Here is a 23,088-nt window from a genome sequence, read left to right as displayed (position 1 = left end):
TGGCCCGACTTATGAACAGAGCCAGCGTGGGTCCCACAGTCTCTAAAGGGCAAAACTCCAGGTATATAACAAATACAAGAAACCGAACATTTCAGACTGTGGTGTAGTTTCTTAATATTTGTTACACACCTGGAGTTTTGCCCTTTAGAGATTCATCTGGGCTCCTAGTCCTCTTTTAAAATAGATATTGACCAGGATGATTAGGGATTTTTGGTTGTACCTTCATGTGCATTAGCCCTATTTTATGATTTCTTCTAACTTTTGGTTAGGATGATTGTGCTGAGGAAATTCAGTGGCCAATAAGTCTGTCGAACCTGTGTTATGGGCAACGCACAGTACCAGGTACACTGAGGGTTTATAAAATTTACAGAGCATCCTTTGCCTCAGGAAGAATGAGGGCTTTAGAGACTCTTACTTCTGCAATGGAAGAGTAACAGTCCCAGCTAACATTCATCGTGCAGTTATCATGTGCCAGGCTCAGTGTTGAGGGCTTTGCATACATTATCTCATTTAATCCTCACAATCCCATTTGGCAGAGGAGAAAAATGAGGTTTAGAGAAGTAATCAACTTGCTCAAGGTTCTACAGCTGTTAGGTTTTGGAACTGGAATTTGAACCCAGCAGTGTGATTATTTGGCCAGCACTCTTAGCAAGGCTCAATTTCTTTTTAACAAGCAAATAACATTACTTCATTCAATTCAGTTATTGAAGCATCTACTATGTTGTACAGAGCATTTTTTGGTGAATATGACAGGTTCCAGTCCTTCTGTAACTTATTTTTGAGCAGGATAAACGGAGTAATTATACAATACACCCACCTTGTAAGATTGTAGTTATGCATATGAAAGTGCCTAATGCAAGGTAGGTGACATTGTAGATACAAAAAAAAAAAAAAATTCCCAAGAAAACTTTCAACCCATTGAGAAAGATATGAAAGTATGCACAAAAACTATCATTCGAGATACATTGTGGCTATTGCTATGGAAGAGATATCCCATCAACTGTGCTGTGAAATTCCAGAAAAAGAAATCACTTCTGTTTGGTGGGTTATGAGAAGCTTTCATGGATGATATGGCATCGTGGCTTGGTCTTGGGTTTGAAAGGGATGGATTTTTCATCAGATAGAGTGCACACAAAAGTAGTATAGTATGTGCGCAGAGACAGAGGAGATAAAAGTTTAGCCATGTGTGAGAACCAAAGGGTGATTTTTTTTTCTTTTTCTTTTTTTAGGTATAAAGGAGTAATGAGAGCTATAGCTGAAAAGATAGGGTGGAACCAAATCATGGAAATGGGAGTTTTGACTGGGATTTGGGGAGGAGAGGTACGTAATTTAGGAAAGGAAAGCATGGGACAGAGATGATGCTTTGATAGGGAATTATGGGCATCGCGTGAGTCCTTGGTACCTGGACTGAGGCCACTGGGAGACAGGAGATGGTTGCCCAGGGAGAGAGAATAAGAATGTCAAAGTTTGCCTGTGTTTATTCTCTGTGCCCAGACAAGGAAGACAAATCTTTTTTTCTTACCAGTATCTCTTGCTTTGAGCTCATATTTATCTCCTTGGTGCCATAAGCTGCCTTTAGTTCATTATGAGCTTCATAAGCTTTTATGGATAGCCAGATAATCTAAGCACTTTTCAGAAATTTATGTCAATGAAGAAATACATTCTAAGTGGCTGACTTTATGCTTTGACTTTTGAAATGTGATTGGTTTGTGTATTAAAGATTGTATTTACTGTATTTCAGATCTGTTGACAAGACTTAATCAATTTTTGAAGCAGATTCAGAAAACTTACCATTATCCATTACTTTGTTTCATTAGGAAAATGCATTTCAAAGTCTGAACAATTGGAAACCGAATTTTGGAATACAGTCTGTACTTGAACTGGGGGCTGCCTGTCAATAATTCTCCTAATAGGCAACCATTTGTAAAATACCCATGTCCTGTATAGCATTTAACAAACTTGCCCCATTATGTGAATTACCTAGGAATCTTGTTAAAAATACAGATTTCTAGATCGATACCCTGGGTATGCTAATATACTAGGTCTGGGATGAACCCTGGGGAATTCATGTATCAGTTAGGGTTCCAGGGAGTTCCTGTCGTGGCTCAGTGGTAACGAACCCAACTTGTGTCCCTGAGGATGCAGGTTCGATATGTGGCCTTGCTCAGTAGGTTAAGGATCTGGCGTTGCTGTGAGCTGTGGTGTACGTCACAGCTGCAGCTCGGATCTGGTGTTGCTGTGGCTGCCGTATAAGCTGACATCTACATCTCCAATTCCCCCCCCCCAGCCTGAGAACCTCCATATGCCACAGATACGGCCCTAAAAAAGACCCAAAAAAGGGGTGGGGGCTCCAGGAGATTCTTAAAATCAGGCAAAAGTATGTGTAAAAATCTTTATTAGAAGACACCCCTTTTGTTTAGGTTAGGTAGGTTGGTTTTAAACTGAATTTTAACAGTGAAGAACAAAGGAAGATTTGACTGGAAGGTGTGAGTAGGCTGTTGGTTTGGGTGGTAAGGAGGATTCCCCAGTATGATTGGGGGTAATTGACAGGAAAAGCTTACCTGCAGGGCTTAGGGCCAGCCAGTAGCTGACAACATTTCCACCTGCTTAGCTGTGAGGATGAGGGATGGAGACATGGTCAGAACAAATAGTGTGGGTCCTTTCCTTGTCCTGATGTTTACCTGCTGTCTTTTGTGCTGCCATGTGGCCTGGCAACATCTGGAGACATTTCTGATGCTGGAGAATCCCCCTGAAATGGGACAGAACCAGAAGTCCTGGCCCCAGGATGGGTCAGGGTAAGTCCTAGGATTGACTGGTTGTTGTGGTTGAACTGCTGGTGACCTCTGACCTGTATTGATGCAGCAGTAAAACTGATCACATAGTCATAAGCCTTTAGATCTAAGTCAGTTCCCCACTTTATGATTTGGATAATTATATGTAAGGGTTTAACTATGACTGCTGTAGGTATTATACAAAGAAATACTCGCGAAAGAATGCTGTTTTAGTATAGAATCTTGTACAATTAGAAAAAAGTCAAGTTGAGGGCAAAACTATGAAATAATTTTTAAAATGATTTCTGTGTCTCTGTGTATATCTTACTTCTTAGCCAAAAGAAAGTGTGCACTTAAGGATAGGATTTTCTCTCTCTTTTTTTTAATTTCAGCAATTCATTGTAGTTTTTAGAGTGATTGCCAGTGAAGCCTCTTTTCTAGATTCTATTTCTATATGTTTATTCAGATTTTGGTGCAGTGTGAATGAGTGAAATAATATTATGTCTTTAATTAGGATTCTGTTGTTATTTTTCAATTAATCTGTGTCAGTAGCTTTAGCATTTGTATTAAATCATTTTCTTCATGAAAGCTTTTAACGAAGAAACAAATTGATTGTATTTATATATTGGATTCTTGCCACTGTGATGTGTATTCGGTCATGTCTTTTGAAGTATATTTTTGCCGGTCATTTTGTGGTTAATCTTTGAAGCCAGGCTTTGGGGCGAAAATTCTTCATTTGGATGAGGGCTTTAATTTAACAAAGCTTACTTATTTTTATCTTTCTCTTCTTATTTTCCTTTGATTTCTTTTCCCTCTTGCTTCTGTGTGAGTAATTTAAAGAAAATGAAGGTAACTTTTCCTATCTTATTTGGGATAAAATCCACTCTGTAGCATTGCTCAGAGAGCCTTGCCTTCTGCCTGCTTCTCCAGCCCTGTCTCTACCTATTCCTGAAATGTACTCTATACTATTCATGCTGGACGCAGACAGCCCTTCTGCTTCTCCCCTCCACTCACTCACTTATTGAGCACAAGCTCTATGCTACTGCCCCTTGAGGGTTCAATGACATAGAGAGATAGGAAGCTTGTAGTGTGGTACACAGGTGCTGCTGAGAGAAGTGCACAAATGTGCTGGGGGAGCCCCTAACTCAGGAGACTGAAGTGAGCCTCAGAAGACCTAGCAGGGGTTCACTAGGAGAGGAAGGGGCACGGAGGGGAAAGTGTGCTGCAATGACATGTGAGAGCAGGAGTGTGAGCAGGGCAGGGGAGGTCCAGGCTTGGGGGGAGCCACTGGAGGATTCCAAGCAGGAGAATGATAATACTGGGTTTGCATGTTAGGTCATTAGAATAATTACGGTGTTAATGACATAACAGTTGAGAATTATTGAAGCCTGCCAGGCCTAATGCTTGTGTCTGTCATCTCAGTTAATCTTCCCAAGAATCAGGCAAGGCAGGTATGGTTATTATTTCTTTTTCTTCTTCTTCTTCTTCTTTTTTTTTTTTTTTTTGCTTTTTAGGACTGCACCTGCGACATATTGAGGTTCCCAGGCTAGGAGTTGAATTGGTCTATGGCTGCCAGCCTACACCACAGCCATAGCAGTGCTGGATCCGAGACGGGTCCTCGACCTACACCACAGCTCAGGGTGACGCCGGATCTTTAACCCACTGATGGAGACCAGGGATCGAACTCACATCCTCATGGATCCTAGTCAGATTCATTAACCATGAGCCATGAAGGGAACTCCCCTATTTCTGTTTTTAAAGATGAGGAAGCTGAGGCTGCAGCTACAGTCTCACAGCTAGAAGACGAAAGCACTGGAACTCCAGCCTTTGCCTGTCATGGGTACTGTGTTTCCTTCTCCATCAGCACTGAGGAGAATGGGTCAGCGAGGAGCAAGAGGGCAGGTAGACCACTTGGGACATGGTTATATTGCTCTGGGTGAAGTTCGAGGGCTTAAATGAGTTCAGTGCCTTTAGAGATGAAAAGGAGCTAGACTGAAAACGTATTAAGGGAGTCGAATCTCCAGGTCATAGTGATTGATGGGATATATATAGTAATAGCGAAAGGGGTAAAGGATGACTCTGTTGGGTGGATGGAGATGTCAGTCCTTGAAACAGGGAACATGAGGTAGGTAGTCCCAAACCTCTTTGGGACTTTGGAAACAAAGGACAGTCCTGAGAGAGAAGAGTAGAATACCAGTATCTCCTGCTTTTAATATTTTAATTGATTTTTTAAAGTATTTAATGTGCACAGACACTGTTGTCAAGTCTTTGGCCAGTGGTTTCTTCCTGGCCAGCCTGAGCTCCGTGGGCGTGCCCCTCTAGTCTTCTCATACTTTCTTGCCCTTTCATCTCACAAGCCTGGAAAAATTCTAACCTTGGGTCAAGGCAGCTGTCCACCTTTTCTGATCTTATACTTGGGCAGCTAATCAGTGCTAGAGAAAAATCACACAATTGGATGGAGTTCCCGTCTCGGCTCAGTGAAAACAAATCCAACTAGTATCCATGAGGCCTCGCTCAGTGGGTCGGGGATCTGGCATTGCCGTGAGCTGTGGTATAGGTCGCAGATGTGGCTTGGATCCTGCATTGCTGTGGCTGTGGTGTAGGCCAGCAGCTATAGCTCTGATTCAGCCCCTAGCCTGGGAATCTCCATATGGCATAGGTGTGGCCCTAAAAATCAAAAAAAAAAAGAAAAAAAGAAGGAAAAATTACGCAATTGGATGGCCACCACAGTGAATTTTTGTCTCCAGCCTCAGCTGAACCCTTAATGATGTCTGGCAGTTATTTCACATGCCACATATCAGCAATCTTTTCAGTTTTCCTCAGTGTTCCTTCCCCTGCAAATCTTTAGCAGTCTTTACCTCATCCCATCACCTCTCACTCTTGCTCTATATCATAGCCTCTTTCACAAGATAAAGACTTTCGTGTTGGAACCCAGATAGATTCCTGCTCTGCACCCTCTTTAGACATGTCCACTTTGGGCCTCAGCCGCCTGCTCTCATAGGCCTGGCCCCTCTTCCTGGCCTCCTCTCCACCCTGGGCCTGGCCTCTCTGTGCCCCTCCCCTCCCAGGCATCTTCCTCTGTGTGATCCCAGATCCACCCCGCAGCAACTCTTATCTGCGGGCAGTAAGATAGGCTCTGGAATTAGCCATATCTGGGTTCTTCTGGCCCCAATTTTTTCCTTGTGTGTGATTTGGACCAGTCACATTACCTTTGCACAATTTTGCACTATTCCAGCTAAATTGGCCCACAGTTCAGGCTTTCTGTGCTCTTAGTCCCTCATGGAAGATGGGGCAAATAGTGGAGATTTGTTAATATTTGGGAAAATGAATTCAGTATTCATAACTTGAGATATACAGGGTATTTCGACGTGTTCATGTTCACAAACCCACGCTGCCCAGAGGAGCTCTAGGAAACTAGTCCAGCTTCAAATTTTTTGGATAACATTTGCTCTCAAGTGAATAAAGTGACTGTGTTCGTAAGGAAAATATCAAAGGAGTTTTCAAATGAATGTCACATTTTTGAACCTGTTCCTGATTCTGCACGAGATAAACTGTGGTAGCTCCACACTGTGGATTTTTAAACTCTTACGGTGCAATCAGATAACCTCTCCATGCTTTGTTTTTCTCATCTTCAAAGTGAGGGGCTTCTAGAAGTTCCTGTTGTGGCTCAGTGGTGACGAAGCCTGACTAGTATCCATGAGGATGCAGGTTTGATCCCTGGCCTCACTCAGTGGGTTCAGGATCTGGCGTTGCTGTGGCTGTGGTGTAGGCCGGCAGCTGTAGCTCCAGTTTGACCCCTAGCTTGGGAACTGCCATATGTTTAAAAAAAAAAAAAAGTGAGGGACTGGATTAAATTATGTTCGATGCCCTTCCTGCTATAAAATTCAATGAGTATATGGCCCACAGCCACAGGGGTAGTCAGTTAGTCACTAGTCAGATAACTAGGAATCTTGGTGGTCCAAGAGTAGCTATTAACCTGAAGCAAGCGAAAAACCAAACAAATTAGGTTTTAAGCAGCTATGGTGACAAAAATGGCAGGGCAAGAGCCAAAGATAGTACAGATTAAAAATGTGTTAATCAGCTGGAGTTCTTTGTGTGTGAGTTCTGCTTTGTTTTCACTGAATACACAAGTTTCAGAGAACTAGAAGACATCTCTGACTTTTCTTTTGACTCTCTATTCCCAACCTTTCTCCACGTCTATTATGAAATCTCTTGTCTTTCGCTTGCTCTCCAACAGTTTCCTAAACTGCTTCCCACCTTTTCTCTCACCCATTCAGGCTGCACATTTCTGCTGGATTTGATCACAGTGGACATTATTCCCTATCCTTAAAAACGAGCAAACCAACCAACCCTTCATTTGCTCCCTTGTGTCTACAGAAAGAAAAAAAATTTAACTCTGACCTGACAGAGTCTTTTATTTTGCCTCAACATACCTGGCTAGCATTTTTCTTTAATAGTTTATTGAATTGTATTGGCTATTTCATGTAGGGAGTATGAGGATTGTGTAGTCATATAACCATGATTCGTGGTATAAATGCTAGAACAACAAGAAGAAATATTAGAGTGCAGGTTTCCAGTAGTGAAAGAGCATAATCATTGAGCTCGCAGATTTCTTTTTATTTCTTTTTTTGGCTTGTTGTCTTTTCAGGGCTGCACCTACGGCATAGGGAGATTCCCAGGCTAGGGGTCCAAACCCGCCTACACCACAGCTCACAGCAACGCCAGATCCTTAACCCACTGAGTGAGGCCAGGGATCGAACGCGCCACCTCATGGTTCCTAGTTGGATTTGTTTCCGATGCACCACAATGGGAACTCCAAGCTCGCAGATTTCTTACTTGTTAGTATCCAGAGTGGATGTTGGATTGACCATAGCAGAGATTTCATGTGGTAATAGTGTTGTAGAAGACTCTGGTGGTGAATAGGCTTTTGTTTCATGTTTTGCTTTGTAGGGACACAGTTGCGGCATATGGAGGTTCCCAGGCTAGGGGTCAAATTGGAGATGCAGCTGCAGGCCTAAGCCACAGTCACAGCAATGTGGGATCCCAGCTGCCTCTGTGACCTACACCACCAGCTCATGGCAATACCCGATCCTTAACCCACTGAGCAAGACCAGGGATTTAACCTGCATCTTCATTGATACTAGTTGGGTTCGTAACCCACTGAGCCACAACAGGAACGCTGTGAATAGGGTTTTATTTAATTAATTTACTTCGTATTATTTCTTTTTTGTTGTCTGGGAATAGACTTGTGAAAAAAAATTTTTTTTGCCTTTTTTGTCTTTTTAGACATAAAAGACACAGCCCACAGCCGGGGCATATGGAGGTTCCTGGACTAGGGGTTGAATCAGAGCTGCAGCTACAGCCCTAGGCCACAGCCATAGCAGTGTGGGATCTGAGCCACGTCTGTGACCTACACTACAGCTCATGGCAACACTGGATCCCTAACCCACTGAGCAAGGCCAGGGATCAAACCCATGTCCTCATGGATACTAGTCGGGTTCATTAACCACTGAGCCATGATAGGAACTCTTAAGAATTTTTTTTTTTAATTCATGGATAATATTGTCAACATCAGATAATGTTGTTTGCTTATTAAATAAAAGTTTAATTATGACTGTTGTGTTTTATAAGAGAACATTGTGCTGTCTTTTAGGGTGGGTTTCTAAAGGTTATGGATGTAGACTCAAGATCACAGAAATGTTGCATCCTCCAAAAGAACCCAGGACTTTCTTATGACAGGTCCTTCTATTACTTGAGTTATGTGTCTGTTGTTACTGTAATATTTGTTATTTATTATCTTAGATTGACATCTCTTCATGTGTAAATATCTCTTATTATAGACTAGATTGTAAGCTTCTTGCAGGCAGACACTAGGTCTTATACTTTTGATGGACTGAAAGGAACTGGGACCAGAGTGGGTACCATTCCCAGGGACTATCCCATTCCTGCCCAACTCTTTCTTTTTTTTTTTTTCTTTTTTTTTAAATTTCCCCGATACATTATTTTTTTTTCTACTGTACAGCATGGTGACCCAGTTACACATGCATGTATACATTCTTTTTTCTCACATTATCATGCTCCATCATAAGTGACCAGACATAGTTCCCAGTGCTACACAGCAGGATCTCATTGCTAATCCGTTCCAAAGCCTGTCCAACTCTTTCTAAGGCTGGTTATCCCACCCTTGGGTCCTAGGCCTCTGATGTCTCCACCAGAGACTTCCACCAGGTGGTGCTATTTTCCCATTTCTGTCCTTGGGTGTCAAGCCCTATCCCCCTTTGCCCCTTGCCCATCCCTTCTGCAAGGTAGTAAAGTAGATGAACACTGGTAGTATAAAGAGAATTTGAAACCAAGTGAATCTTTTCAAGTGAAAAAAAGAGGTTATAGGAAGTATGTATAGACTATTGGCATTGTTTAGAAAAGCCATTTCCTTGGGTGTAAATCAGTCTTTACCATGCGGCTCACTGTTCAAGGTCAACTGCAAGGGTTTTCCTAGTCTTATTAACTTGCCATTGTAATGCTGCTCAACCAGGTGTCCATTTGAATTCCATGATTCCATTTCTAATGCCAGGATAATGCTTCAGTGTTAGTCTTTTCAGTCTGTTTGGAGAGAGCCATTACCAGAGAACAGGGATGGTCACAAGGGAAAAAGAAGTCTCTGGACTTTGAGTCTGGCAGACAGCCTATCCATTTAGAAGGCACCACTGTTTGGGTACAAAAACTAAGGTTTAGATGTGGGCATCTGTAAGTCATCAAGAAGAGGTTTGATTTTTTTTTTTTTTAACAGGTGGTTTACCAAGGCAGGGAATATATGATGCACTTTAAATTTCTGTAAGTCACAGGTAAAATAACGCTTTTAATACCATAGTTGCAAAAAGCATTCATCTAGATGTTCTAGATTTACAGCACACAGATGTTGGCCTTTGCATAGCTAGTTTTATAATGCCATTACACATCTATTCTTCTAACCCAAAGAGTCTTATTGTTTTGGAGGGGGAGAGTTAATTCACATTTTTGGAAACCTAATGATGTTTATGAACGCTTCCTCAAGTAAAAGGAAACAGATAATAGTTTCCATGTATAACTTTATAAAAGGAGTTCATGAATCTCCCAAAGCTCAGCATGGACTCCACATTAAAGACTTCTGATGTGACTTCCCCCTGCTACAAGGCTGTCTGACAGAACAGTTATACCTTCTCTTAATACTAGATTTTTTTTCTATATTACAACCAATAGAAATGCAGTTAATATGAAATGTAAGAACTTAGCGTTTATACATTTAGAATGGATAAGCAGGAGTTCCCGTCGTGGCGCAGTGGTTAACGAATCCGACTAGGAACCATGAGGTTGCGGGTTCGGTCCCTGCCCTTGCTCAGTGGGTTAACGATCCGGCGTTGCCGTGAGCTGTGGTGTAGGTTGCAGACGCGGCTCGGATCCTGTGTTGCTGTGACTCTGGCGTAGGCCGGTGGCTGCAGCTCCGATTCAACCCCTAGCCTGGGAACCTCCATATGCTGCGGGAGCGGCCCAAGAAATAGCAACAACAATAACAACAACAACAACAACAACAAAAAAGACAAAAAGACAAATAAAATAAAATAAAATTAAATAAAAAGAATGGATAAGCAATGAGGTCCTGCTTTATAGCACAGGGAACTATATTCAATCACTTGTGATAGAACCTGATAGAAGATAATATGATAAAAAATGTATATAAATGTATGACTGGGTCACTTTGTTGTACAACAGAAACTGACAGAACATTATAAGTCAGCTATACTTTAATAAAAATAGAAAATAAAGAGATAAAAAGAACTTGGGCTTTGGAATCAAGCCAACCTGTATACAAATCTTGGTTGTACCGCTTCATAGCTACGTGATCCTGATCAATTTGTTTGACCTTCCTGAGTCTCAGTTTCCTCATCTGTAAAATGAAGATAATAATAGTACTGACTTCATAGGATTATAATGAATATCAAATAAAATAATATATAAAAAACATATCATAGCACAATACCTAGCATGTGTTAAGTGCTGGATATGTTTTTTAAATTATAATTAGGAAACTGAATTATTTTTTTCTTCCTAGGTATTTCCAATAATATGAGGATAGTTATAGTTGCTTGTCTTATCTACTTCACCAGGACTTATCTAATTAACTGGCCCAGGAGTGGTTAAAGCCAGCTAGTTAGATTTTTTTAAGTTGTTGTTTTAATCTCAATAACCATGTTCATTGGTTAGCTCCTGCAATCAAGAATTTGACACCCATCCTCAACCCCCAATCTAATGATTAAGGGTCAATAGCCTAATTTTTAGGAGAAATCTAGTGTTCTGTGAATCTTGAGTGGTAGACTAGAACACAGTGTGATTGCAGTTTGAAAGATACTGAAATATAAAGTCAAAAACGACATGATCATCTCTATAGATGCAGAAAAAGCATTTGACAAAAATCCAACATCCATTCATGATAAAAACTCTTACCAAAGGGGGTATAGAGGGAACATGCCTTAATATAATCAAAGCCATTTATAACAGACTCACAACCAATATACTCAATGGAGCGTTCCTGCTAATATCTGGAACAAGATAAGAATGCCTATTTTCACCACTTTTATTCAACAGAGTATTGGAAGTCCTAGGCACAGCAGTCAGACAAACAAAAGAAATAAAAGGTATCTAAGTTGAAAGAGAAAAGGTAAAATTGTCACTCTGTGCAGATGTCATGATACCATATATAGAAAACCTTAAAGACCCCACACAAAAACTACTCAAACTGATCAATGAATTTAGCAAAGAAACAGGAAACAAGATTAACATTCAGAAATCGTTTGCATTTCTGTATGCTAGCAATGAAATATTAGAAAAGGTATGTAAAAATACAATACTTTTTAAAATCGAACTCCCCCAAATTAAATACCTAGGAATAAATCTGACCAAGGGGTAGGCAAAAGATTCATATGCTGAGAACTTATAAGACATTAATCAAGGAAATTAAAGAGGATTCAAAGAAATGGAAAGATACTCCACACTCCTGGATTAGAAGAGTTAATATCATTAGAATATTATACTACCCCAAACAATCTACAGATTCAGTGCAATCTCTATCAAATTACCCATGACATTTTTCACAGAATTAGAACAAACCATCCAAAATTTTATATTGAATCAAAAAAGACCCAGAATTGCCAAAGCAATCCTAAAGAACAAAAACCAAGCAGGAGGCATAGCTCTCAGACTTCAGACAATATTACAAAGCTACAATAATCAAGACAGTGTGGTACTGGTACAAAAACAGACATACAGACCAATGAAACAGAATAGAGAACCCAGAAATAAACCCAGACACTTATGGCCAATTAATCTTCGACAAAGGAGGCAAGAATATAAAATGGGGAAAAGACAGTCTCTTCAGCAAGTGGTTCTTGGAAAACTGGACAGCTGCATGTAAATCTGTGAAACTAGAACACACTGTCACACCATGCACAAAAATAAACTCAAATAGCTCAAAGATTTAAACATAAGACAAGATACCATAAAACTCCTAGAAGAGAACATAGGCAAAACATTCTCTGACATCAATTGTGCAAATGTTTTTTTTTGGTCAGTCTCCCAAAGCAATAGGAATAAAAACAAAAATGAACCAGTGGAACCTAATCAAACTTACAAGCTTTTGCACAGCAAAGGAAACCATTAAAAAAAAGACAACCTACAGAATGGGAGAAAATAGTTTCAAATGATGCAACCAACAAGGGCTTAATCTCCAAAATATACAAACAACTCATACAACTCAACAGCAAAAAAACCAAATAACCCAATTGAAAAATGGGCAGAAGATCTGAATAGACATTTCTCCAAAGAAGACATACAGATGGCCAACAGGCACATGAAAAAATGCTCAACATCACTATTATTAGAGAAATGCAAATCAAAACTACAATGAGGTACCACCTCACACTAGTCATAAGTGTGCAGATAACGAATTCTGGAGAGGGTGTGGCAAAAAGAGTACCATCCTACAGTGTTGGTGGGAATGTAAATTGATACAACCGCTATGGGAAACAGTATGGAGGTGCCTCAGAAAACTAAATATAGAATTACTGTATTATCCAACAGTCCTACTCCTGGGCATATATCCAGACAAAACTTTCATTGAAAAAGATACATGCACCCCTGTGTTCATTGCAGCACTATTCACAAGAGCCAAGACATGGAAACAACCTAAACGTCCATCGACAGATAAATGGATTAAGAAGATGTAGTACATATACGCAATGGAATATTACTCTGCGTAAAAAAGAACAAAGTAATGCCATTTACAGCCACATGGATGGAGCTAGAGACTCATACTAAGTGAAATTGGAAAGGGAAAGACAAATACCATATGATATCACATATCTGGAATCTAATAAACAGCACACATGAACCTATCTACAGAAAAGAAACAAACTCATGGACATGGAGAACAGACTTGTGGTTGCCCAGGGGGAGAGGGAGGAAGTGGGATATACAGGGCGTTTGGGGTTAGTAAATGCAAACTATAGCATTTGAAGTATATAAGTAGTGAGATCCTGCTGTATAGCACAGGGAACCATATCTAATCACTTGTGATGGAACATGATGGAGGAAAATGTGAGAAAAAGTGTATATATGTGTATAGCTGGGTCACTTTACTGTACAGCAGAAATTGACAGGACATTGTAAGTCAACTATAATTAAAAAAAGAAAGATACTGAAATATATCTGTAGATAGACCATATCTATTTCATCCATGGCACTAGGGAAAAGGACTATTTACAAAAGATATTCAATAAATCTATGTTGACTGAATTGTTACAGTAGTAAAATGTCTTTGGAGAAAGACCATTTTTTGCTGAGTTTTTTTAAGTGAGAATGAATATATACATATATATTGTCTTTCTAGGGCCGTACCTGCAGCATATGGAGGTTCCCAGGCTAGGAGTCAATTCGGAGTTGTAGCCGATGGCCTATGCCACACCCACAGCAATGCCAGATCTGAGCCGCGTCTGCAACCTACACCACAGCTCACCGCAACACCAGGTCCTTAACCCACGGAGCAAGGCCAGGGATCGAACCTGCATCCTCATGGATGCTAGTCATGGATGCTAGTCAGATTTGTTTCCCTTGAGCCATGACGGGAACACCCTACATTAGATTATATTTTTAAGACTTTCCTCCTTAACTTCTTATTAGAGTGCCTCTTCTGGAACTAGTTGCTAGAAAACTTGTCCGCCTCATTCACTAGGTTTGTAACCATGGGCAAGTTATCTCACGTCTTGATGCCTCAGTTTCCTCATTTATAAAATGGGCATAATAACGGGGTTAGAGTATGGAAGAAGTCGGTTAATATAAGAGAACTGCATAGAACAGTGCCCAACAGTATGTTCCAAAAATCTTATTATTATCATATTATCATTGTTATTACTACTGCTGCTACAGCTGCAGCTGTTTATCAAGACTCCCTCAGTATGGTGGGTTACTTTTATTTGTTACACCTTCCGCTAAACTAAAGTTCAATTAAAACCTCTTTAATTTTAAAACAAAAATAGCAGCATTTGTCTTGACGGTGATGTAACCCTAAATTTTCAAGCCTCTATTCTGTAAAGTAGACTAAACCTTGTGAAATCTTATTCTTCTATTTTCATTTTTGGAGGCACAAGTAAAGATGGATTTCTTTTGACTGAATGTGAAAAATCATCATCAATATGGTTGCAGCATTTTTTCTCGGCTCCTTCGTACTCATCTTTTTCCGGTTCCAGATATCATTTGCATGGACCTGATGATGTTGCGGATGGATATTGCAGAGGAGTGATAGCTTTCCTTTCATATTGAAGCTGAAGCTTCAAAGAGAAGATTAAAGGAGTGTTTGTTATCTATCTGCACAGGCCTGATATGAAATTCTCTGAGGCTTTTAAGATAAATACAACTCTGTGTGTGCATTTGCATGCTTGCTCTTCTATATACTTCTATTGTGGTCTTTGTATTTTGGTTTAAAATTTCTAGTTTCAGACTTGTTGGAGTCTCTGGCTAAGGGATAATTGTTTTCAGAGTGAAGGAGAAGAATTAGAAGATGTTGGCCGGATTTGACTAAATGCCTCCTAAAGAGTGTAGAATTCTCTAGTGTGGAATCATCTTTCCAGAGAATGGGATCAAGGCCATCATAGAAGATATTTAACAAGACAAGATCAAGACCTTAAATGAGTGCAGCAGAGAATAATCCATGGCGCCCTCCAGCGAGGGATGAGATTGCTCACCTTTTGGCCTTGTCTTTTAGAAGTATGCTCTGTGAGCTGTGTGTGCATGTGCACACCAGCTCATTTTAACAGACTTTCTCTAGGGTTGTAACGTAATTAATATTTAGAGCAAGAAGAGAGGGAAACGCGGTAGGTTTCCAGGATAGCTTCATAGGTTCTGAGAAAGAAGGAAACTACCATTCTACTTCATGTCATTCCACATCAAGTTCTATATATGACTTTTATGGACAGAAATGTTAAATTACAGCATCACCAAAGATGAAGCAGATTATGCTATTTAACATTGACTAGGAGTTCCTGTCGTGGCGCAGTGGTTAACGAATCTGACTAGGAACCATGAGGTTGTGGGTTCGATCCCTGGCCTTGCTCAGTGGGTTAAGGATCCAGCGTTACCGTGAGCTGTGGTGTAGGTTGCAGATGTGGCTCGGATCCCGCATTGCTGTGGCTCTGGTGTAGGCTGGTGGCTAAAGTTCCGATTGGACCCCTAGCCTGGAACCTCCATATGCCGAGGAAGTGGCCCTAGAAATGGCAAAAAGACAAAAAAAAAAAAAAAAAGACTAGATAGACCTGATACTTTATTGGGTTAAATTTAATTCTTTCCCCATAATCAGCCTTCTTAAGATAGAGCTACTGTTGGTAGAAGCAATATACTTGGTATATGTGAACTTGTAACATTTTCTTAATTAATAAGAGAAACCAGGAAACCAGGGTACTTTACAGTAGGTAGAGAAGGGAATTGAAAGATGTGTGTGAGCTGTGTGGGGTTTGTGCAGGGAGGTGGGGGGAGCAAACAAAAGAAGAGGCTAAGATCATTACTGACCTATTTCATTTGTTTAACGATTTGCCATGAGTTGATGCCTTAACTGCCATGGCATGCCTTGGTTTTTTCTGGATCAATAAATGAGAACAACACTTGTTAGTAAAGTTTTTGCTGTTGCCATCATTAACATTTTGGAAAGAAGAGTGCACACACACAGTTTGCACTCCCTCATTTTTACGTATATCAAATTAGAGGTTGGGTAATTATTGGAATTGGGGGTCAAGGTAATGCCTTAAGAGAAGATGGAAAAATAGGAACAGAAGATGGAAAATGGCTCCCTCCTTTGCTGATTTGCTTGATTAGCTGTGTTTTACAGAGAGGAGTTTTACGGAAAACTTCTCACAGTGGCCAGGTTCCGTGGGCAGCTGCACTGTCTGCTAGGCTGAAAGGGACTCATCATACTCATGTGTGTGACCCGTTTGAGTTACAGCCAGTTCCAGTTTACATATGCCCTTATGTCGACTCGGACGTCCTTTCCCCCCCCAGTGTTCCACCTTTACATCTCTCACCCCTTCCTCCTCTTATTGCCTCTCGCCTTTGCCACTGAAGACGTCAGAGCTGTCCTAAACTGCTCCTACCCTCTAACCCAAGCGTCTTACATTCTTTCACCTGATTGCCCAGAACTGTCCTGGGAAAGGGAAAGGAACAAGAAAAGCCAACTGCGAGGTTTCTTCATCACATTCTCTTTCTCACCTCTGCTAATTCCCACAAATTCAGGTGGATTATGGCCTCTCTGCCCCCCGCTGATCTCCTTTCTCTCCATTTTCTGAATTTTTATCTTATAAAGAAATAACTTCGATCCTCGCCGGGCTGATGTTCCTCCCTAAAGTAGCCCCACCTTATTTCAGTCAGGTATGTACTGAAATCTGCGCCATTATCACCAATATGTTACCCTTTTCCTAATCTTTTTGGGGTTGTAAGTCCTTTTCAGAATTTGATAAAAAACTGTGGGCTCTCTCCCTAGGAAGAAATGCTTCTATACACATATACACCCCTGAGAAGTCAAGACCAGGATAGAAAATTATTCTTTGTATTTAGTGGCATGGAGGTCACTATGTTCATAGGAAGAATTAACATGTGTTGACTCTAAGCAAGATCGGAGTGTGTGGAGGAGTGAGTGGGAGGTGAGGAAATAAAGAGAAAATCTATAGATAACACTTTTGAAACTTTCACTGTGACATGAAGGGAAAGAGGACAGTGGATGGAGGATGTGACGGGGGTGGCAGAGGGCTTGCTTTATTTTTATATGAGCATAAATGCTGATGGAAAGGGCCAGGTTGAGAGGAAGAGGTTGAATATATATACAAGAGAAAATCAATGTAGAATAATATAAGGTTCCTGTGAAGGCAGGAGGAAATGGAATCCAAAGTGCAATAGACTTTTGTGGGTAGCCACCATATAACATTGCTTCTATGGGGTAAAAAAGCAATTTAGATTTCGAATAAGTGACTTACAAATAATCCTTTCCGCCACTGCTGTTTCATTCGTTTTGAAACTTTGAGGGTTGTCAGCCTTGCCAAGCATTTCCCAAAATAAAGGAGGAGATAGAGTACTAGAGTGGACAGCAGGAATCCCAGTCTTGGCTCAGACACTAACATGTTAGATGACCTTGAGTCAGTCGTTCATGCTTCCCTTGTAAAATTAATCATTTAGGCCTCGAAGGTATTTGGGGATGTGTTGAGTGGGGTGGGGGGTGGGGTTAGTTGTCATTAATAATTGGAGGTGCCACTAGTTTTTGGTGCCCAGGACCAGTGATGCTGATTGTCCTGTAATACATAGGACAGCTTGTTATACAAAGAATTGTTCTGTTCAAAGCCTGCAGAGCTTCTGATGAGACACTCTGGACCATGGCTAGGTAACCTCTTAGACCTTTCCATCTCTCAAGTCCAGCTTACCTAAGGAGGTACAATGAGTTAAATACCCTTTCAAGCCTTTAAGAATCTTTCACATCTCAAGGATAATGCTTTGGGTTTTCTTTGAGTAGGTCATAGCTTTGGCTAATTGTTGACTATTTAGGAAGCTTTTTGGACTGGGTGCTGTACCTACAATATGCCAACCAAGATTGAGAAATACAAGGTTCACTTATCTCTATTCTTTTTCCTTGTATTTCAGGTACTTTTGGGATTTTCAGCCTCAAGGTGAGTCCTCTTTAACTGTTCATGGCTTTATTCTAAAAATGTATAGACGGTATTATTTACTTCTATCTCATCTAAATAAGCTTCTCCAGAGCCAGCCATTCATGAGAAAAGTTAGTGGAGTGTTTAATTAACCTTCACCCCGCTGGGCCCCCTGCCCTGCTTTTTAGCAACAAGAGGCTCTGATGCTTCTGCCTTCTGAATGGATTAGTGCTAGATTATTTCATAGAACCAAAGCTTTAATATGTTTTTATTCCTTGAGCTTTAATATGTTTTTATTCCTTGAGCTTTGTTAGATGCCAACAGGAACCACTGGCATTCAAATAAGATGGTGGCCGAGTCCATAATAAAAGCCTTGGGAGGGCTCCAACTCAGCTAATCCTTCATTTGCTCCAGAAATAAATTCCAGTATGTTACCTCCTCGATCACAGTGCTCTTCTACACAGCCTGCCTGTCTGGCAGCAGAAAAATGTCAGCAATGGAGTAGTGCTGAAATTCCCACAAGAACAGTGTTATCACATTTTAATATGAGCCTCACTGCAGCCTCAGCGCGTCTAATTGCTTTCAAACCATTGTTTTCCTGCTTTTGCTTGATGAACCCAGCATCTGGCATGATTCTGAAATGTACAACAGTCAGCTGTGTGCAAAATTTTTTTAAAAAGACAGGACTAGAACACATTTTTTTTAAAGATACAAAGTGGGAATTTTTTCTGAATTCAGTTTGAGGGGTTGTTTTTAAAGTGTATGCATTCTTAATTTTTAGTATGCTGGTTGAGAATGTCAGAAACCTCCTGAATATTAATTATCTCAAGTTATTATAAATGGGGGATTTTTATTTTCTCAGAAAATCACAGAGCATTTTAGATTAAGCTCACAAAAAGCTTTGTGAACTAGTTTGCTCTGTAATATTTTTTAACCAATTGCAAACTTTTCCAATATTTTTTATTCTCTTAATGTTGTCAATGTATCTAGTCCCAGTGAGCAGTAATATCTTTAAAAATTCAAGTTGTGGGTAATGATACTTGTATTAAAATTTTAATTTTCCCAGTTCATACTTTCAAGTTTATATAAGATTTCCTTTAAAAGCAAACTTTAAGAAATAAAAATCTTTTATTTGTAAAGCTTTTTAGTTTTTGTAAGTTAAAGTCGTAGCATTTGTAATATTTTAAATAACGTGGTATGGTGTTACTGTATATCTCACTGTCCTAAAGCATTTATGGCTGAAAACGTAGATTGAGGATAGAGGATTACATATAATAATATAGCAGTTTGCTTTGCAAAATGTGAAATATGCTATTTGGGGAATGGCCGTATAGTTCAGGGTTTAACAGCTGTTAACCAAAATCCACAGGGGGCAGAATATGAATGTGAACTGGCAGAAATGAATGGAACTGTGAGGGGAGAATTAATTACTAAAGGAGAAATAAAGAATTAGTGTCAGAGATGTGGTATAGTAATGTGCTGAGAAGAGAAAATAATTTTGGAGCTTAACACAAGAGACTATGTGGGGCTAAAAAACAAAGCAGCACATCTTACCAGATTCTTGTATCTTCCAACATAGGGTACCTTCTACACAGCCTTTCACTCTTAGAAAGAGGTCACAGGTAGAGCAGCCAAGGGGACAATTGAAAAGAGTTTATTTGAAAGAGAAAACTGTATTTGCTTCTTGACAATGATTGGACAAATTCTTTGCTCATTTGGAAGTAAATGTAAGGAAAGATCAAGTCCTCGTGTGACTTAGCCCCAGCTTTGCTCCTCTTCCTAAGACATTTTTTGTGAGGGGAGACAGGAAGGAATAGCTTTTCCTTTGTCCCTTCGATCAGATCTTGGCTGATTGTTTGCTTCAGAAACTGGTAGGGTGGGTGGGAGCACCTTAGGTCTATCTGAGATGCTAGAGGACAATTCAAGATTATGGAAATAATAGAAATGTATAAGAGCCTTTTTATTTATGGCAGGATCCTTTGTGCAGGAAGATGATGGCAGTTGCCTAAATACACACCTGTGTTCTTCAGGATATTTGGACTAAAACAGAATCTGGTGCCCAGAAGGAAAATAGCCCTTAATTTTAAAAGAGATCTTATTTATAAACCTCTTTATTAGCATACATTTAAACATCTGGTAACATCTGTGATGAGTTGGTACAATGTGCTGAAAAGATAATTTTTAAAGAAGGATGCTTAGGACAGCGGACGGCCTAGACCAAGAGAAGGATTGCAAATAAAGATTTTCTTATCCCTCATTCCATCCAATCCCAGGCTTAATGTGGTAGAGGAGTGACCACTGAATAGTATTAGGGAGAGTTTTCCCCCTGTTCTGGAGAAGAAACATGGCATAGTAGAAAGAACATGAATATTGAGGCCTGATGGACCTGGGTTCAAATCCCACCTGTATCATTTAGCTAAAGGTTCTGTGACCTTATTAAGTTGCTTAATTTCTGTGAACCCAGGCTTCCTTATCTATACATTGGGATTGTGCCAGACACTGTGCTAAATCCTTTAAATGCATTATCTTATTTAACTCTCAGAACAGCCCTATGAAATAGGTATTAATATACCCATTTGAGGAGTTCCCGTCGTGGCGCAGTGGTTAACGAATCCGACTAGGAACCGTGAGGTTGCGGGTTCGGTCCCTGCCCTTGCTCAGTGGGTTAACGATCCGGCGTTGCCATGAGCTGTGGTGTAGGTTGCAGACGCGGCTCGGATCCCGCGTTGCTGTGGCTCTGGCGTAGGCCGGTGGCTACAGCTCCGATTAGACCCCTAGCCTGGGAATCTCCATATGCCGCGGGAGCGGCCCAAGACCAAAGAAATAGCAAAAAGACCCCCCCCCCCCAAAAAAAATACCCATTTGATAGATGTGGGTACAGAGGCACAGAGAGGTTAAGATGTTCAAGGCCATGCTTCTCAAGGATTCTAACTTGATCAGTCTGTTTTTGTGTTTTGTTTGTTTTGTTTCGTCTTTTTAAGGCTGTACCCACAGCATATGGAAGTTCCCAGGTTAGGGGTCAAATCAGAGCTGTAGTTGTCCACCACAGCCACAACCACAAGCCACAGCCATGCCAGATCCGAGCCGCATCTGCAACCTGCACCACAGCTCATGACAATGCCAGATCTTTAACCCACTGAGGGAGGCCAGGGATCAAACCTGCGTCCTCATGGATACTATTCAGATTTGTTACCTCTGAGCCATGACAGAAACTCCTAACTTGGTCAGCCTGACTTCACAGCATATACTCTTTTTAGAAAAAAAATAACAGCTTTATTGAGATGTCATCCACATGCCATAAAATTCACCCTGTAAAAACAGACAAGTCAGTGGTTTTTAGTATAGTCGCTGAGTTGTGCATCCATCACCATTATCTAATTTCAGAATGTTTTCATCACCCCAGTAAGAAACCCCATGCTCATTAATAGTTCCAGAGCTCAATATTCTCATTGCTGTATTTTACTGTCTCATTGCAGGGTCATCACAAGGACTAGAGGAGTAAGCCCCTAGCACTGTACCTGGACATAGCATAGTTTCTGTTTATGGTAGTGTAATGGTAACTCTTTCCCTTACATTTTCGCCTAAATTTTCTTATTGGTCCACTATCGACTTCCTGAATGATGTTCATTAAAAAAGAATAAAACATAGGAAAAAACAAAACATAATCCGAATAATGTATTACTTTAACGTAGAAGGAAGATAAATGAAAGAACTCTCTTAATGAGCTCAAGTATAATTAGAAAATATGGGAAAGACTTTTTATTTTTAAATATGATTGAGATTCCTTTGATAATTCAAGTCCCGCTTACTTTTTTGTGTTTTTTGGCCATGCCCGCAGCATGCAAAAGTTCCCAGGCCAGGGATTGAACCTATGCCATAGCAGTGACAACACTGAATCCTTAACCCACTGAGTCACCAGGGAATTCCCAAGTCTTGCTTACTTTTGAAAACTTTTTTCCTACTTAATTTTTCACTTAAAGTTACAAAAGGAGTTCCCATCGTGTCTCAGCAGAAGGGAATCTGACTAGTATCCATGAGGACGAAGGTTCTGTCCCTGGCCTCGCTCAGTGAGTCGGAGACCGCGAGCTGTGGTGTAGGTCTCGGATGCAGCTCAGATCCCACATTGCTTTGGCTGTGGCATAGGCCAGGAGCTGCTGCTCTGATTCAGCCCCTAGCCTGGGAACCTCCATATGCCATGGTTGCAGCCCTGAAAAGAAAAAATAAAAAAAGTTACAAAAAAAATTCATTGGAATCTTTGCCATGGAACTTTTACCATTTCAGCAATCAGATATCTAAAACACGATATTGGTTGGATGTCTAAACAACAGTATTAATTTTAACCTTTTAGATATGATAACAATAGCACTTGGCATTTAGCATACTGACAGTTATAATTGAATCAAAATTTCAATTACAGGGCAAGTGTTTACAATCTAAATTTTGCTATAAAACATCTTCATGAATATTAGAAAAATTTCCCACCATGGATCCAGAGCCTAAAACAAGTGACGCAATATTTATATAAAAATTTAAGAAAGACCATGGGACTATTATAAATACATATAACAAAATTATATTTTTTTCTGTCCAGTGGTCACTCACATTACATTTGTGACAATGGTAAATATGCGCCAGTGAAATTTCTTGCCAGCTCGAAGATTCCTTGAGTATCTGCATGGGTGGTATAGAAGGTTTATGAGAAAATTATTTAGTCTATTTCAATATGGAAACTTTCCACTGCATTAATTTTAAAAATCTTATTTTTAAATTTGTCAAATAAAATCAATGCCTAAAAACCTAGCTTTGCAAACTAGTGCAAAGTGAATTTTAAAAATGTTGTTATAAAGCCACATTACCTGTGGATTAAAGGAGATTTAAAAGGCATATCAATTAAAGTGTGGATCTTATTTGCATCCTGAGTAAAACAAACTATAAAAAATGATATCTATGAGAGAATTAGAAATTTGAACACTGACCGGATATTTAATGTTAAGAATCTACTGCTAATTTTTCAGGTGTGACAATGGCATTATGTTTATTTTATTTTATTTATTTTTTTGTCTTTGGTCTTTTCAGGGTCGTACCCATGGCATATGGAGGTTCCCAGGCTA

General features: G+C 40.1%; 1 protein-coding gene across 1 annotated transcript in view; it reads left to right on the top strand.

Annotated features, from left to right (window-relative positions):
* The window catches only part of SKAP1 (src kinase associated phosphoprotein 1), a 308,294-nt gene that overhangs the window by 62,629 nt on the left and 222,577 nt on the right, over positions 1-23,088 (top strand). Inside the window, exon 3 of the mRNA XM_047758216.1 lies at positions 17,973-17,998. Within this exon, the coding sequence (XP_047614172.1) occupies positions 17,973-17,998 (26 nt within the window). The remainder of the gene's footprint in view (positions 1-17,972; positions 17,999-23,088) is intronic.

This window comes from Phacochoerus africanus, chromosome 14, assembly GCF_016906955.1.
Source record: "Phacochoerus africanus isolate WHEZ1 chromosome 14, ROS_Pafr_v1, whole genome shotgun sequence".
Lineage (NCBI taxonomy): Eukaryota > Metazoa > Chordata > Mammalia > Artiodactyla > Suidae > Phacochoerus > Phacochoerus africanus.
This window is presented reverse-complemented; position numbering and strand designations above follow the sequence as displayed.